The sequence below is a fragment of the Saccostrea echinata genome, unplaced genomic scaffold (genome assembly GCF_033153115.1).
Source record: "Saccostrea echinata isolate AGI-Se365-2 ecotype Australia unplaced genomic scaffold, CSIRO_AGI_Sech_v1 ptg000022l, whole genome shotgun sequence".
In the NCBI taxonomy this organism is placed as follows: domain Eukaryota; kingdom Metazoa; phylum Mollusca; class Bivalvia; order Ostreida; family Ostreidae; genus Saccostrea; species Saccostrea echinata.
Window position 1 is genome coordinate 1090462 of NW_026889771.1, and position 18169 is coordinate 1108630.

General features: G+C 33.9%; 2 protein-coding genes across 2 annotated transcripts; one reads left to right on the forward strand and one right to left on the reverse strand.

Moving 5' to 3' along the window:
• Nucleotides 1–1085: 1085 nt before the first annotated feature.
• LOC133190182 (growth/differentiation factor 8-like) lies at nucleotides 1086–4998 on the forward strand. The gene is made up of 3 exons (XM_061325669.1): nucleotides 1086–1718; nucleotides 3849–4415; nucleotides 4686–4998. Exons 1-3 carry the CDS (start codon nucleotides 1175–1177, stop codon nucleotides 4889–4891), a joined length of 1317 nt encoding a protein of 438 aa, XP_061181653.1. The 5' UTR covers nucleotides 1086–1174; the 3' UTR covers nucleotides 4892–4998.
• A 464-nt stretch (nucleotides 4999–5462) lies between these two features.
• LOC133190178 (trichohyalin-like) lies at nucleotides 5463–16627 on the reverse strand. Its single transcript, XM_061325666.1, has 12 exons — nucleotides 16468–16627; nucleotides 16064–16236; nucleotides 15695–15876; nucleotides 15278–15363; nucleotides 15130–15181; nucleotides 13231–13280; nucleotides 12759–12863; nucleotides 12441–12543; nucleotides 10849–11016; nucleotides 8548–8828; nucleotides 8003–8188; nucleotides 5463–6182 (listed from the first exon to the last, which is right to left on the reverse strand). The coding sequence occupies exons 1-12, from the start codon at nucleotides 16609–16611 to the stop codon at nucleotides 6111–6113; spliced, it is 1602 nt and encodes a 533-aa protein (XP_061181650.1). The 5' UTR covers nucleotides 16612–16627; the 3' UTR covers nucleotides 5463–6110.
• Between the last annotated feature and the right edge of the window lie 1542 nt (nucleotides 16628–18169).

Consider the following 18169-nt stretch of genomic DNA (forward strand, 5'->3'; position numbering starts at 1 on the left):
TTCAGCTTTTTGTTTATTTGTTTTTAATAGACAATGAATCAGTTGTGTTTTTTTTTAACTAACAACTAGATGTTGTTGCTAGCAATCATTTTCCCAGATAGTTAATGCTTATTGTAATAAAACAAATTAATGTCATAATATTCTTACATTAAGTTGTTGTGGAATTGTGCAGGAAATTCAAAAAATCTGTTCTGTACTTGCGTTATGTTTGAAGACAACAAAATATGCAGGCATTTTTTTCTTTCTAATTATTGATGATATAAGATGCTGTGATGTTGGGTTTAATATCATAGAGTCGTAGGATGTTCATACCAGCATGGTACTTAACTTCACTGCATGGAAAAATGTATCCTGCTAAAAATACTAAAGATTTGTTTACCAACAATAAAAAGGCAGCCCATTTTCACAGTAGGGTGTACAAAATTGCGTGCGTTTGTACATGCATCTTTTTTCCCTCTCAAAATATGTCACCGAAGTTTCGAGTACTTTCAAGGACTGTTTAAAAAGCTCAAATTCTCCTGTAAGTGGCATACTTTGTTTTCAAAATAGAAAGCATTAGGTTGGTTTCATAAAATTTCATCAATGACAAGAAAATTGTTGTTTACTCATGACTCATTCTCAAGAAAGCATTGCCTTCTCAAATCTAAATGAAAGACATAACATAATGATAAGGTTTGTATGTCTATTTTGTTCATTTGAATTATAAATAGGACACGTAATAGAGGGATTAAAATATTAATTCCTACTTTGACTTGACCTGAAAACGAACATTTAATCTAAAGGTACGTCTGACAAATTTACAAATGCTTGTTAATTGCCAAAACCTATTACTGTGGAATTACGGGGATATTGTAATATTTGACAGTTTAATTGTTGAGATTTCATCTGTAAGAAAACACACATACAGAAATGGAAATTATGTTTTACTTGTCAAGCTTGTTGCATCACTCACGTAAAGACAACCTTTGGACCCTTCTTGTACGATGATGCAAGGTCTCCAAGACATCACGTGGGGATACCGGTATAATTTGAGGAACGAAATTTGATTGGTGTATTTTGCCACACCTCCAACTTTTTATTTTTGTCTATCTTTTTGTAAAAATAGCAAATATTTGCTTTTTGTTGTTATTAAATGTCCATCTAACCCAAGTTGTGCCTAGCGGAAGGGAAGAAAATGGCAACGCAAGTTGTCTACGTTTTCAGTTTTCTTGGCCTTATTTTGCTGACTTTTATGCCTTGCAGCAATTCATTGTTTTTCTCAGAATTACTTGGAATAAAAAGTATTGCAACAGAAAGACACAATGAAACGACGAAAGAGTCAACATCTTTGACTACCAAACAAAACGTTAACGTAACGTCTGATGATATTGATTCAGTAGGAAATGTTAACGAAACAGTTATACTGGAAAGTTATTCAAATAAAACAAATACTAGTGTAGAGACAATAGCAGAAAACCTTGAAGAAACTGGATTACCAATATCGCCAGAAGAAGAACGCAAAGCAGAAGAAAAGATGCACCTCGAATTTATTAAGAGACAGTTAATGGCAAAACTGCGACTTTCCTCCCCTCCTATAGCTAATGGCCAGGCCCCAGTCCTGCCGCTAGTAGAGCTAGGGAGGGGGTATCTACAAACTCAACACGACCAGGGGAAAAACAAGTACAAGGCCCATCACTTTTACGCCAAAACCTTGCAACTCTACGTCATGGGCAAAGACGGTAAGGACATATTTGTTTCTACTTTTTTTCAAACTCAGATTTTTTTTTTTTTTTTTTTTTTTTTTTTTTTTTTTTGATAATTAAAAAAGTCTAGTTTGCAAGCGGAAGTGCTTAAAGAATCTCTCCAGCGGGTTCCGTTTATCATTAGATTTACTAATCTATAAATGGATCTTTTTTGATATGGGGTCAAAAAATTGGGTCACAAATTTTGGACTCCATAAATCTGCTAGTCGTACCATTCGCGTCTTGGACTCCAAGTAGATCTAATATTATTTTGAAAGGATATCTCGGATTTGATAAGTTTTCGTAATGCTTTAGATTGATTCTGTCAGCTCCGTCAATCACAGGAATATATTCGCGCTCTTTGTATATATATATATTAGCTTGTTAAGATAAACCAGACCGTTTATTATTTGATGGTCATTTACTACTTACACAATTATCACAAACGAAAATGTTCGATTCTTCATGGATGAACAAAAACATATAAGTACTTTTATGTTACAGTGACGAGTTTCTCCAATCGTAAGCATTTATTTTTTTCTAAATCACACTATGACGTCCTTTTTTCAATTTTCCTAAACCGATCTCTTTTAACATAATATCACAAAGTGGGGTCGGATATAACTACTATTATTTCAAACACTCTCACATTTTTGGTGTCTAACCTTCACAGTTGGCCCATGGTCATGCAGTCTGTAATCGAATTGTTCGTTGAATGTTTAATAATGCCTCAGTGTGTCTACATATAAGTAGTCCATGGGTTACACCGTGCTAACCCAACTGCACAGCCTCTGATGTTATACGGTTTCTGCCTCTTTGTGTATATCAAAGGAATATTGAAAAACAAAACAAAAACAAATTAAAACCAGAAGTCTCTGACGAGACTGTGGCTCTACTGTGTTTTACTTATAAGTACTCAGTAGCACATGGACTTGAAACTATGTCAATAGCAAAAAATAAAATATAAAATATTGATCATTGGTTTAGTCTTTATTGTGTCAAGCGCAATTTCAATTTGACAAGAACTGTAGTAGGAGCCTAAAGAATTTCACAGAAATTTCTATTTTTAGTAGCTATGGCAACACTGTTAAAATCAAAAACCGATAAAAAGGATAATGCATCATAGTAAAGTCTACTTGTATACAAAGTTTAATTGAAATCTGGCCACAACTGGAGGAGGAGGAGGGCTTTTAATGATTTTTTTTCTGAAATTTCTATTTTTAGTAACCGTGGCAGCATCATTCACCAAAATCAAAAACTGATATACAGAGTAATGGGTCTGTGTATAGTCTACTTGCTTAAGAAGGTTTATGGAACCAGGTCGAACCTGGTTCTAAAAGTTCTAATTTTAGTAACCATGGCAATACCGTTCATAAAAATCAGAAACTGATACAAAAGAATCACGTATCTTAATGTAGTGTACTCATGTACACAGTTATATTGAAGCAGACTAAAAATGTTAGAGGGTTAGGTTTTGAAAGAATTTCATAGAAATTCCTATTTTTAGTAAGCATGGCAACCCCGTTCAAAGAATCATAAACCGATATATAGAATTATGTATCTTAGTGTAGTCTTTTTGTTTACCAAGTTATACTGAAATAAAAAAAATTGTCGAGGAATATTTTGCAAAATTGTTTACAGACAGCTAGACGGACGAACGACGGACACCTTACCACCATACAAGTTCTTCTGGTCTCTGACCAGGCTTCGGGATCATGAAATAGACCTAGACTTAAGTCAAAATTTTAAGCATCTATAAAATGTTTATTACTTGTGAACTGAAACTCTTAATTTGCTTATAACATTAGTCTATTGATGCAAAATTCAAAAATCATTTGAATTTTGGACTGCTTGATTTTTGAAATATTTAAGCGCAATATATATTTTTGACTTAAGCTTAAAATGCTTCATGATCCTGGGGCCAGTAGAGCTAAAAACTTACAAACACATTTTTGATATCTAAATTCAATTTTTGAGAAAGTTTATTTTTTTCAATACCAAATTATATAGAGATGCACGTCGTTGATTTCTATAAATATTTTATTCTAATGTCTTTACATTGCTTTAGAATAATATGCCTTTATTTGAACTTCTCATTGCCTTGAAATATAATGACTTTTCTTTCAGAAACAGAACACTGCAGTTATCGTAAATCCGCGGGCTGCTACTATTTTGACGTGAACGGAAAAGTATCCGCCAACGATGTTGTTGATGCAGAACTTTGGATATATAAACTTTTCTATCACAGAGACCCTTTTATACAAACATTTGTTGTCTCAGAACTTGGTAGATCTAACAGAGCGGAGAGAAAGGTTCGTCCGCGTAATATTATAAAACGGTTTGAGACCAAAATCAAACACGGGTGGCTGAAAATTGATGTCACAGAAACCGTTGTTCGATGGTTGCAAAAACCTAGAAGAAATGATGGCATTTCTATATTGTGTAAAGGATGTCAACGGAAGAACCACAAGACAATATTCAGTTCTAAATATGACTCCATGCCATTTTTGGCCATAAAGACCAGAAAAGGCACCCGAGAGCGACGCGTAAGGCGCTCGGCGCCTGTGCAATGTTCGATTGGATATGACGGTTGCTGTCTGATGCCCATGGAGATCAATTTTGACGTTATCGGATGGACTGGAATTGTGGCCCCCAAAAAGTTACACTATGCTTACTGCAGAGGCTCGTGTAATGGTATGTATTGTTTCTGCTCAGGTTACAAATGCCACCTCTTTTGATATATCAATAATAAATTGAGTTTATTATCAATAAAATGCAAAGAGAGCAATTGTATCACTCTTTAATATCCCTCTTGAGCACATGAAGTAGTGAAATCAGTGGTGGGAATAAAATATAACTGCGCTAAACTAAGGTGGACCACATGATCAGTAATGGTTTGTTTATTGGAATAGGTTTATATTAACTCTGTTTTTAATTTTCACTGTCGTTCCTTGTTAATTCCAGATGAAATAGATGCTCACAGTGAACACAGTCGAATGATACAAAGTTACAGGCACTCTGACGTCGCTACACCAAAAGAAAGGCGGGAAATGACGCCATGTTGTTCCCCAATTTCGTTTTCTTCCCAGTCTATGCTAATAACAGTCAATTCAACTGTGATTCATCATAATGTTCCAAACATTATACCTACAGCGTGTGGGTGTTTGTGAAAACGAAAATTGCTGGGAATTTTTAATTACATAGCAAAAACAATATAGGGCAGTGTTTGAGCAACTATCAATGCAATTAACTTATATAATTAAAGAGATTTCCTGAATTTTCTTTATTTGTTACTGAAATTTCTATGCGAGTTGCAATTTTGTTCAATTAAATCATCCGGTGAATAAGAATTTGTTGCCAGTACACAAGCATGCCCTTATATACATATTTATACGCTGTCGTACTGAACACACCTGGTTATGTACAAACGGCAGGAACTTCTTTCATACTGTTTAGACATTCTAGTACATATTCTTAGACTGGATTTTTAAAGACGTAAAAATGCACAAAATTATTTTGCACGCGCATTTAATGAATTTTAAATTAAACTCTACAAAAAGGACTTCGCAAGGCAATTTAATAGCATCAAATTACAATTTTCCATTTTTCTGGACGTAAATTATGAAAACTTTACGATGCTGTCAAATAATAACCTTTCTATGTATTGTTAAACAACATAAAAGACACACAAATAAATTTTTAAAAATATTTTATTAATATCCACTAACAGTGTTTCTAAAAATATATATCGTATATGAAACAAGATATCAATATGAAAGAAAGAGCCAGCTTTCATATACATGAATATAATTGACGTCACAATCTATGAAACGGAAAATATTAATTGCGATGTTAATATGCTAGCCTACTTCGGGGAATGTGTTTTCAAAGAAAGAACTTAGACCTTGAGATTTTTAACCCAATAATAAGAACATAAGCACCGATTTAAATATCGGTTAGAAGGCGTCAAGTACTTTACTTAGAAAAAAAGAATTACAAAAGCAACGTTTAACACGTTAGTACGATTCCCTTGCTGCCAATAATGAACTCTACAATGGTTGTATGTGGACGGAAAAAATCACGGAATCCGAAAGGATGTTGAACCGAAATCGGCGTTTCGTTCAAGGTCTTGATGCCATGTCAAAAATAAATAGGTTCTGATTAGTTCAGCAAAAATAATATTCTCAGAATTTTCTTTCCATGTAGCAATAAAAACATGCTGTTTCACGTGGTTTTAACTTCGTTGTACTGAGGAAATGGGGGTCAGGAATGGGGATATGTCTGATTGCTGTAGAAAGAGATATAAATCTGTTCTAAAAGTACTCCGTAGAAAGGATCATTCAGCAAATATTTTTTGCTTCGTGGATCATTTTTTTTTTTGACTTATTATTACGAAGCTGTTTTCTTTGCTGCTTCTTTTTGGGCGGTAAGGTCCTCTAATTCCTCGATCATTGCCGAAGCCTGCAACAAAAAATAAATATTTTTTTTAAATGCTATAAAAGAATATTGTCCATGAAAACAAACGTACAAGTCAAGATCGTGCTTAATAAATAGGAAGAATTTGTGAAAGATGACCCCCTAGTTAAACCCAAATAAGCTGGCTAAACTGGTAAGTCTGTAAAAAATGTTTTACAGGTAATCAAAGTTCTGATTGCTTAATCCAATATATAAATTGTAAGCACTACCATAACACAAAAACTGTGTCAGACTAATACTAGTATCACGGGTGTACACATAAGTGAAACGAATAAGCGAATTTCGTGTGTCTATAAACCTTGGAATCTCACGCACGGAGGGGGGATGGGAGTAGACAAGTCACTATCCTAAGTCAATTTTCTACAGATACATATGGCTCTCAACATATTACGAGAAGTCCTCTGTTTCGGGGGGGGGGGGGGGGGGCAAGATCACTTTTTCATTAATTTACTTAAAAGTTCAATAACTCTGAAAAATCCGTCAGAAAATGGAATCTTCAGAAACATGGCCCTCCTTCCCATATTACGAGAAGTATGTGTTTCCTTAGGTGTGTTCCAAGGTCTTTTTTTTGGTAATTCACACAGAAATTCAATCTCTGAAAATCCCGGGGGAGGGGAGTCCGGACCCGACCCCCCTCCTTTAGATCGCGCATGACTCTCTCTCTCTCAGCAAGCACTGTAGTCTGTCCTAGATCTCTGTTTATAACACTTGGATTTTCGTGTAAAGCTTTAAGTCAATTTTCAATTACTAAACTGTTTTATACTCTAAACATGTTTAGTTAAGGCACATCTACACACATAACCCCCCCCCCCCCCCCCCGGGTATTTTTATTTATTTTTTTTGGGGGGGGGGGGGGTAAAAACTTTATAATGGCTGTTCCTGTTTCTAAGTTTTATGTATTGAAAATTAACTTATAAAATGGACAGAAGTCATCGCATTTCCAAAAGCAATTTGTCCAAAGAAAATAAGCAATGTGTCATTCAGGTAATGCATTATTGCTGATGACATTAAATGCATGTGTCAATATATGCTGTTAACATCAAATTGTCTCTGCCAGCAATAAATGCGGGAGGATAATGCTTCTGGACCCCTCCCACTTTTTTTTTTTAGAAAAAAAGTGTCAAAAAGTAAAAGATGAATAAACAAGTACCACATTTAAAAATATATGTTAACTTCCAACAATATCAGCTGTCTGCTATGGAAATAAATTATTTTTCACTCCCAAGACTTTAAGATTATGATTAAGTGTGTAGTACAACCAAGTCACTGATTTTGCAAGGAAAATATTGGATTAAGGAAGTATGAGCTCCTCAGATCAAAGTATTTAAATATTAAGTATCTGATTAAAATTTGGACCATGTTCTGAGAGAAAATTTGTAAACAAATATAAATATTAATCCACTACTGTAATTAAGTCACATAAAGCAGATCAACTCACAAGGAACACTGTTGTCTGCCTATCTGTAGGTCCAACCTATAATTTTTTCCTTTGATATCACACATATTTGCTTGTCTTCAGGACCACTGGAAAATTCCAGGAGCATGTTTTACAAACGAACTTACAACTAAGACCAAAACTTTAGTTGATTGTAAAATTTTGCAAAATTAACTTTCTTTTTTAAAATTCCTAAAATAAAAATAACTTTCTAAATTCTTTTTAAGAAGATGAAAACCTTATTCAAATTAATGTAAAATAGAAAGTAATAAGCAGAATTAAGTTTTGGTCTTAGTCCTAAGTTCTTTTGTAAAATGGGCCCCAGGGCTACTGAGAGTAAATTGCTAACAAACTGTCCAGGAGCTCTTACCCAGACATAGAAAGTGGCCGCGCCTGCTGACACATCCCTGACCTCCTCAAGGTCAAACTCTTCTAACAGTGACTTAGCCCTCTTTGCTGGGTTTAGTGGAATGTTTTCTGGCTTGCATTCTATACAGCGTCTCTTCAAGCTTTCCTTTCCTGTCTTTCCAACCAAGGCTTGAACAGCTTTCCAAATCTACATTTTTAATCATTCAAGTCAATGAATAAAATGCCATTCTTTAGATAAGTACAATTTATTTTTAGTAAACTTAATGATTCATTGTCTCTTTCTCATTATGTATCTAAATATCTGCCAATTATTGTAACAAGAAACCATGAAGGAAAGGATTTTCAAAGACTCATGTTTTTTTTATAAGCATGAAGAATGATTTACAATTACAACAATATTAGCCATTCTTCAGGAAATATCAATTTCACAACCTTCACTTCCCAAAAAAGTAAAGAAGTTCAAAATTTAAAACCTGTACATTATCAAAATTTCAGCAAAAGAACAGTTAAAAATTTCACAGTTAATAGCGGCCCTAAAATTGTAACCTTTGTTTCTTTTTCCTGGTGGCCAAGCAATAAAAATGTTGCTGTCATGATCTTATGAACCATGGGTGGAGGATTCTGATAACTTCTGATCTCAGCCACAGTTGCTTGCTTCAGCTCCAGGATCTCGTGACGGATTCGCTCCAGTCGTTTAAGCCGTGTAAACAGTTTGTTAGCCTCTCCCAGCTCCTTGGCCAGGGGTATTTCCAAGCCATGTTTCTTCACAGCATTGATAGCCTTCTCTAATTCTTCTAATTCTCGTTTTGTCATTGCACGATGTAAGTCTAAAAATCAGTTAAAAATTAGTTTTTTCTTTATTCTTTTCCTATTATAGTATCCATACAAATATTTACTTTGAAAGAAAATGTAACATATCAGATAATTAGAGCAAAGTGATAACTTAAATATGTCTTTTTCTTACAGATTGCACTCAGATTAAATGATATTATAAACATATATTATATCATAATGATATACATATATATGTGTATAATAAAGGAACATAGAAATTACTTGGTATCCAAACATTTTATGGAAAAAAGTGAATTGGTGTAATATAACTTTAGCATTTTTAAATAATCTTATTTTACATATATTTTATTTTGTGTACTGACACAAAGTTTTAATTTCGTGTTCTGGAATTCAAATTCCATGCATGTTATACCAATGGTATACAGTAAACATACTTATTTTAGCGTTAATCAAATTTTAGCACCTTTTGCACTGCTTCTTGTCCGCTAATTTATGTACATGCGAATAAATGATTAAAACTTGTTAAAACTCTAGTGTGCTAATTTATGACTGCACTAATCAGTTGAAGAGGACAATTTTTGAGAGTGCTTACTGTATGCGTACATAAATTGGCGTATTCAAAATTCAGTGCAATCACAGAGTATCGAGTTGTTGGCATATTCATGAATTAGTGCTACACACTAACGCGCCATATATTGTATTAATAAATGATCTATAAGCGGTGCTCATGAGTTAGCGCATTGTTGTCCATGCCAAAGCAGCTAAAATATGAAGCCCACTTTTTTAAATACACATACAGTATTTCTGTATGTTTTACAGTACCAGGGTTGTCCATAAAATTCATAGACATTGAAATGCGATAATTTTCTTAATAATGACCACACTGCCAAATGTGTATGATATTATTTTGATGTAGACCAAGAAATAGTAAATTTTTAAAAAATAAAAGCAATATACATTATTTTACAAAAGTTTTAGGTGTATATAAATTGCATATGCAAGGTGCACGGCCCAATCTGATGTTAAAGCTTATTTCAAAATAACATCAAAAATATGGGTTTTGAATTTTTATCACATTTTCATAGACACACGCTATATTTTTTTTTTGTTATTATGCTACACTGTAAAGTGTGTGTGATAATATTTACATACTGACCAAAATTAAGTAAATTTTTAAAATTCAAAATTAAATTCGATAATTTACAAGCGTCATCAGTATAAACACTTCGTATACACAGGCTGCATAGTCAAGTCTGATGTTGCGCTAGATATATAACAATGTCATGAATAGGGACATCCTATTTTCATCAAATAAGAGTATTTTTCCACTTCTTGAAGGGTCTCTCAAATTTTACACAACGTTGAAAAATCGTATATACATGTACCAATTTCAAATCAATGAACTAAATATATTCCAATACTTCCAGTTGATTGAATAATCAGTTTGTCTCTGACTACATTTCAACCACATTAAAACATCATTTTACGATTGGACCCTGAACCTTTGGATGGCTGACGTTGATTTTTCTGTCCATTTTTTAAACTTTTCTTGTGTTTTTTTCTTAATATTTTCACTAAATGTCCATTAAGCGATACTACAGTTATCAGAAAATAATGACAACCGCTTTATTTGAGACACATTTAATTTTTATTAAGTTTCTGCTTGTTTTATGAAGAAAATAATCATTTTAATCAGAAAACTTGATTTCAAATTTTATGACATATAAATTTTAACCCTGGGCCGTGCCCACTATCTGCGACCTTTAAAGACTGTGATTATTATAAAAATATTAAGTTCAAATATCCAAAACCAAACTATCCTGACTTGGATACTCATAACAAATATTTTTTAATATGATAAGCATATCTAGCACCATTCGGTTCAACAAAAACAACATTGTCCACGAACTTCACGGACAACCCTCCTATAATGACAATTTCCAGATTTGCTAATATGATGCAAATTTTACCAAACAGCACTTAAAATGACATAAAATCCTGAAGTGAAGAAATTCAAGTAAAGAACAACATCTAATGATTGAAGGCACAAACCGTCTCTGACAAGGAGTTCCTTCAGAATTTTCTCTGCTTTCTTGAGGTCCATGTCTGTATCTTCCAGCTTTTCCTTCTTGAACTCAGTGATGTTGTAGTCCAGCTGGTAGCGGTCCCGACTTTTTATTGCCACTTTCAAATTATACCTCAGTTTTCTGTGCCTTTCATCTAATTTGGAAATGTATATCAATTTATTACAGGTGAAATACAATAAGAAACAAATCCAAATGTAAATTTCATATCTGCAACTTTCTGATTCAAACTGAGGAATTCAATCATTCAAGTCCTAAGTAATGCATATATTCAATATTTTACACATGCATGCTTTACAGTAAGAGTTACATGTATCCATGGTTACAGGCAATTCTTGTCTGTATGTACATATACCCACTGTTACACAACTGAATCTCAGCATAACATCTTTAGTCTAGGAATAAAACTCCTGTTTCTCCTTAAGTTACCTAAAAATATCCATTTTGTAACTGTGTGTGAAACCTTTTGAAATACTGGTATCTTTCTTACTGTTTATAGAAACTTTTAGACTACTTATGGCAATTCCATATATGGTTATATAACTTTTTACATTACTTGTAACCATCCTGTAACTTTTTCTGTAAACTTTTGGATACTATTACATATTGGTAGTTTGTAGCTGTTTCCGTTACCTTATAAACTACTAAAAGTTGTCATTGCTTCTGTAATCTTATAAACCTACATGTACTAATAGTTGTAACTGTTTCCGTAACTTTCTGGACCTCTAGCTTTATGTAACCTTCTGAACTATAACTATTACATAAAAATTTTCATGAACAATCAATATAATGAAATATATGTACTCATATCCATTTTGTAACTGTTTTGAAACCTGTAGATCATTTTATTAAAAGCTATCCTGTAACTGTTTTGTAATCTTTTGACCTACATGTGCTTGATCTGTAACTGTTTCTGAGACTGATGACCACTCCGTAACACTGTTTATACTATTCTGGTGGACCACTGTAACTGATCTTGTAACTGTCTATGTAACCTCTTCTGTGACACTGTAGTAATCTGATGGACCACTGTAACTTACCTTGTAACTGTCTACCTAATCTCTTCTGTAACACCATAGTAATCTGGTGGACCACTGTAACTGACCTTGTAACTGTCTATGTAACCTCTTCTGTAACACCATAGTAATCTGATGGACCACTGTAACTGCCCTTGTAACGGTCTACCTAACCTCTTCTGTAACACTTTAGTAATCTGATGGACCACTGTAACTGACCTTGTAACTGTCTACCTAACCTCTTCTGTAACACTGTAGTAATCTGATGGACCACTGTAATTGACCTTGTTACGGTCTACCTATCCTCTTCTGTAACACTGTGGTAATCTGATGAACCACTGTAACTGATCTTGTAACTGTCTATGTAACCTCTTTTGTAACACTGTAGTAATCTGATGGACCACTGTAATTGACCTTGTTACGGTCTACCTAACCTCTTCTGTAACACTGTAGTAATCTGATGGACCACTGTAACTTACCTTGTAACTGTCTACCTAACCTCTTCTGTATCAATGTAGTAATCTGAAGGACCATGGTAACTGACCTTGTAGCTGTTTACGTAACCTCTTCTGCTCCTCATCAGAACCTCCCTTCTTCTTCAGTTTATCCAGCTCTTCCTTTGTCTTCTTCTCTTTCTCCTCAGCTTCCTGTAAATAATAAAGGGGAAATCACTCTCTTCTACTATAATGATTGATGACTATACAGCAGAATTAACTAGATGTCAAAAAGGTAGAGGGAACTATATCAAAGAAAGTTTTATGACTCTTTGTTGAAATATTTTTTTAAAAATCCACTTGATTGATTTAAGTTGTCTTAAGTTTCAAATCATGCAATAAATAATCAATAGTGCACGAGATTAGACCTTAGCAAATTTTTCCACATCTTTATACAACTCTTCTTCCTCTCTTTTCCTTAGCTCCTCTTCTTCTCTCTGTTTTTTCTCCAACTCCCTCAATCTTTCCAGTTCCTACAAAACATCAGAAGAAGAGTGAGCTTCAAACATTCCACAAATCTTTGATACAAATGTATGTCCATTCAGCATAACATTACCTGAAATCCTTGTAACAAATCTTATAAATGACACTGATATAAATTTCAGACTATAGAAGACAAACAATCTTCATCCTTCAGACTTATGATCTCCACTTCTTTCACAAATTATTGTCACTTATTATTTTTTATATACAGTACTCATCCCTTATTTAATGAACCTGTATCATCATAACCTTGGCAGAAGCCACAATAAATTTCAGATGCTATAATCATAATAAATAAAGGGCAACAAATTATTTCTTAAGTCAGGCAGGATCAGGAAAGTTCATGCCAAGAGTTACCTCCTCTTCCTCCCTCCTTCTTCTCTCTTCTTCCTCTTGTCTCTGTCTCTCTGTGTAATACACAAAGCATTGTTAAAGGGGGATAACTGCATCAAGAGAAGTTGACATGTAACATTCAAGTCATAATCATTTGGTAAAATGGATTTTCAGAAATACATGCACTTACTTTCATATGTTTTATGTTATTACTTGTATCAATAACACTGTAATCATTAATTGTATTCAGCTAATTCTTACAACTACTGGGATATAAATACATGTAGGGAAACATATTCTAGCAAAATAACTGAGGAATGTCTGATTAAAATTTGTGTGGAAAGATATCATTTAAGGTTGTCTTTTTATGATTTCCAGTATGAAATTCACAACCAAGTATAATTGCCAAAAGTTTACAGGAAAAATATTTTTAAATGTGGATTTTTTTCCTTCAAAGTCTGGAAAGTAAATTCATAGAGTGAAAACTAAAGAAATTTCAGATGTGGATACAGACAGAGAGATACATTAAGTTTAAATTCAGTTACATATATATATTTCCTTGTTACATATAATCTGTATAAGAAATCAGATAAATGATCATGCAGTGTCCTATACTTAACCTCTGGTTTTGTCATAAAGTGCTGTATCAACACAGAATAAAAGTAAAAGTTACTTATTTTATATACAAGTAATTTTGATTGTGTTTTAACATGCAATAAAACTATACTGTTCTACACTAGAAAACTTGCTGAAAAATCACATTCAAGTGCACATGACACAAAACCTTTGCTAAAACAAATAAATGATGCTGATGACTTTATACCAAACAAAGCATCCTAAAAAAAATAATGCATTTAAATAATCATAAATGCTGGCATGCTAGGTTTCAATCCTCCAATAACCAACACATCAATCAAATTTTGCACTGATTGACCTCGATGACGAATCATCTCCTCATCTTCCTTGGTTTCCTCTCCCTCCTTCTCTTCCTCCCCCTCAATTTGTTCTGTGTGGATTTTTCTTTCTACCTCCTCAATTTGTTCTGTGCAGATTTTTCTTTCTAATTTATTTTTAGTTTACAGGATTATTAGTATTATTATTTTTATTATTTACAGATATCCAACTTATTTTAAAAATTACATATAACCAGTTGGGATCTAGAATTTTGCTTTAAATCCAACTGCCAAAAAAATGAATTTCCTTCGTTTTCTTGAACCGCTTACAATCACTTAGCCATTAAATCATGCAAAGCTGCAAAAAGGAGAATTTTATAAACAACTAGAACACAACTGACACAGTGAGAGGACTCTCATAGCAAAGTGACACCTGTACTTGAAAAAGGTAATGCTTAGATTAAAATACAGTGAAAAGGTGACACTGAAAAATTCCTCATACATTGTGTTTAAACATATTTTATTGACAATATTTCAATTTGGGATTGGATACAAGTTCTAATAACTTAAGTAGTCCTCCCCTATATGTATTCAATAAACATGTACCAGTACTAATATTTTAGACATTTGCATACATACAGTCAGACAGACAAAGCTTTATGATACCAAAATTTATATCTGCCTCTCTCTTGTTTCAAAGCATTTCTGTACAATTTTTTTTATAAGTTCCAATGAAAACTGCTTATCACATCCCAACAAAAGTGTTGACAGACACACAGACACACAATACAGACCCTCATTTAAGGAGTTTCTTCATAAAAAGTTATTTTCTAAAGGTTTTACTTGAATCAAAATGGGAGAAATCAATCATTATATAAAAGATTAAATTAATTAGCAGTTGCATAGTCCAAGTTACCACACAATTGTTCACAAATCAAAAGGCATTACAGCTCTAGACCCCTGATAATGATAATATCAGTTTGTTAGAAATGCTTATTTTTAGTTTTGTTATACAGAGATAATTACACACCTTCATCTTCAAGTTGTCTTTTTCTTCGCAATTCTTCTTCTTTCTTTTGTCCCTGAGAACAAAAAAATATATATAATAGCAGCTGCAAGAAATTTCATAGTTTTAATTTATTGCGATAAAAATATATTAAATTGTAATAAGTGCAGACCTCTTCTAGCTTTCTCCGTTCCTCATCTCTCTTTTTCTTTAACCTTGCCACTTCTTCTTCTGCTAACCTCTCTCTTCTTAATCGATCTAAAAATAATAAAATATATTTTTTCTGTAACTTTAATATAATAGCACTTGCACTTTTTGTAAGATGGGAAGGGGTCCACAATCATAATTATATTTGATGAAAATGTCCATTTACAGTAAAACCTCGTTATCTCGAACCCAATGGGACTGAGAAAATACTTCAAGATATCCAAGGATTCGAGATATCCAGGGTAAAATACTTAAGGAATAAGCAATTGGGACTTCCAAATCACTTCAACATAACCATGGTATTCGAGATTTCAGTGTTCGAGATACCGAAGTCGACTGTATATCATTAATATAAAACAGAAGATAAATCTGTGTTAATCACCCTCTCTTTCCTGTTCCTCTTCCATTTTCTCTGTCTGCAGATCCAGGCGATTCGGAATACTGCACAACATAACTTCAATCTCAGCAAATGCAACAGAACTGCCAGGGATTGGACGACCCTTCACAAACTCCTCCCACTTCTTCCTGGAGAAATGGCGGCCATGGACAGTTTGAACAAACCATCTAAAACACACATGTATAAATTATGTTGCATGGCATGTATCAGTATAGAAAAAAAGGAAGGTTACATAATTAACATTTCATCTATTCTCAACATATATAGGAGTGATCCAATCGTTATTTTTCAATCAGATACACAAAGATTGTTCAAATATAAATAGATTTACTTCTATGTACTAAATGAATTTACCGAGCTTCATCCTGTGAAATGGTGTCTTTGTGATGTACATCTATCATGGAGAATTCCCATCTGAAGTCCTGAATCAGGAAGTAGCGGCGGTCCATTTCCTGTAATAGAGCATAAAGCTCTGAGGGTTCACAGTAACTGCGATGGACACACACATACTTCATTGACTCCATAACCTGCAATACAGGTACAAATATTACCGGGTACTCTAAATTAAAGATTTATGAAGAACAGTTCTATCTTAATAAAAAGGAACATTTGTTAAATTATAGGTATGAAGAAAATTAATAACAATAATAATAATAATATAGTTCTCTATCAGTTTTGCAGCTATACATTTAATTTGATAGGATTCAGCATCTCAGGTCACAGATTTATTTTATTCCAATGTTAGAAAAAATACTAACTTGTGGTAAACTAATACCCCCCATACGTAGATCTCCGTGCAGTATCTGCATCTGTATCGGAGACAAGTTCCCTTTTCCATCTGTATCATAGTTGTTGAAAATGGTCTCCAACACCACTCTCTCATCAAGAAGACCTCCCATCATAAAAAATCCTATAAAAATTAAATTATTTCCATTCCATTATCATACATAATGGTAAACTTATGAGCATTCAGCAAGGTTGATGGATTTCTGTGTATATTGCAAAATTAAATAAATGGTGTACCTTAACATTGTTATCAAAATATAGTAACCAGGTCCAGCACAAATCTCTTGATTTGCTATATAGCTCGAATTAGCTATTTGGTCATAATTTTTTCTGAAACATGCAATTTTTTTTTTCAGCATGTTAAATAAAGTTGCACTATGGTGCAGTGAAAGTTTTCAACTCTGAACTTTTCTGAAAACAATGCATGAAAAACAGTGGCAGATCCAGAAGTTCGTTTGAGGAGTGGGTGGGTTGAGGCCCGAAGGGAGGAGGGTATGGGGTGTCTGGTCCATCGCATTTTTCTCCTCTCCTGTTACAATTGGTGCCTTGCCATGCCCTGGAAGCGATAGGTAAAAGACCTGCCAGTGAAGAGCCTGAGTTGGTATCTTCGGGGAACAAAGACCTTTAAGGAGGGAGGAATGTGGCAGTCAGATGGATTCGATAGAAATGGCCAGATAGCTCAGTTGCTAGAGCACCTGACTGGAGATTCAGGGGGCTCTGGTTTGAGTCCTGGTCTGGTCCGTCACCTTTTTCTCCTCTCCCATTACAATTTAAAGAAGTTTTTATTTATTACATTGTTAACTTCCATCTACACATGGAACACTATTCAATGCATTTTTTTGTGGGGGTGGGGGGATATGTTTGATTCCCAGTCTAGCCATGCATTTTCTCTTTTCCTGTTACATAATATGGTGCCATTGACCACCTGGCTTTGCAAGTGAAAGTCCTGTCAGGGGCAAATAAGAACTTGGGTTGTGTCTTTGAGGGCGAAGACAATTTAAGGAGGAGGGATGAAATAGTTTAACCTGTGGATACATGTATCAATCTGGGTAGCTCAGTAGGTAGAGCACCTCAGTGGCGGATTCAGGGGGGTTTGGGGGGGTTCGGGAAAACCCCCCCGCCCGATCAAAAAAATTTTTTTTACAAGTGTCATTTTAACAATATATTGCATAAATGCGACTCTACCCAAGCCCATTATTTTACACAAAGAGGTGAAATATACAGCCACCATGCGAAATCCCTTTCCGCTTGAGCGCACACAATACACAGGTAATCAACAGTACGTACTGTACATGCAGAGATCATGATAGTCCGTGCAGCTAGTGATGACGCAACGTCATACACTAACAACCAAAACTGCATAGTTATTACGGTTTTGTTTTGGTATCGCTAAAGTAATATTGTTTCGAGAATTTTCTTCTTTCTTCGATAAATTGATTATTACTTTATTGAACTACGTGAATAAACTGTGATTATTATTTAATAGGAAAAAAAATTAATTAATACATCAGGGACGCATACTAGTTGTTTACGTTGTGACCTGTACCAAAAAGCACATTGAAAGTATTCCTTTTGTAGATGGAAGTTACAATGCAATTTTAAAAAGCAAAAGATTTGCATCTTTTTTAAAATTACAGTTGAATGATGTTGAATAAAACCCAACTAAGGTTACAA

Excerpts from the sequence above, each read along its gene's own strand:
- LOC133190182 (XM_061325669.1), top strand. The coding sequence starts at position 1,175 with ATGGCAACGCAAGTTGTCTACGTTTTCAGTTTTCTTGGCCTTATTTTG. Across the intron at positions 1,719-3,848 it reads CTACGTCATGGGCAAAGACG|AAACAGAACACTGCAGTTAT; the intron begins GTAAGGACATAT and ends CTTTTCTTTCAG. Across the intron at positions 4,416-4,685 it reads CTGCAGAGGCTCGTGTAATG|ATGAAATAGATGCTCACAGT; the intron begins GTATGTATTGTT and ends TGTTAATTCCAG.
- LOC133190178 (XM_061325666.1), bottom strand. The coding sequence starts at position 16,611 with ATGATGGGAGGTCTTCTTGATGAGAGAGTGGTGTTGGAGACCATTTTC. Across the intron at positions 8,829-10,848 it reads GGAACTCCTTGTCAGAGACG|ACTTACATCGTGCAATGACA; the intron begins GTTTGTGCCTTC and ends ACTGATTTTTAG. Across the intron at positions 6,183-8,002 it reads CGGCCACTTTCTATGTCTGG|GCTTCGGCAATGATCGAGGA; the intron begins GTAAGAGCTCCT and ends TTTTTGTTGCAG.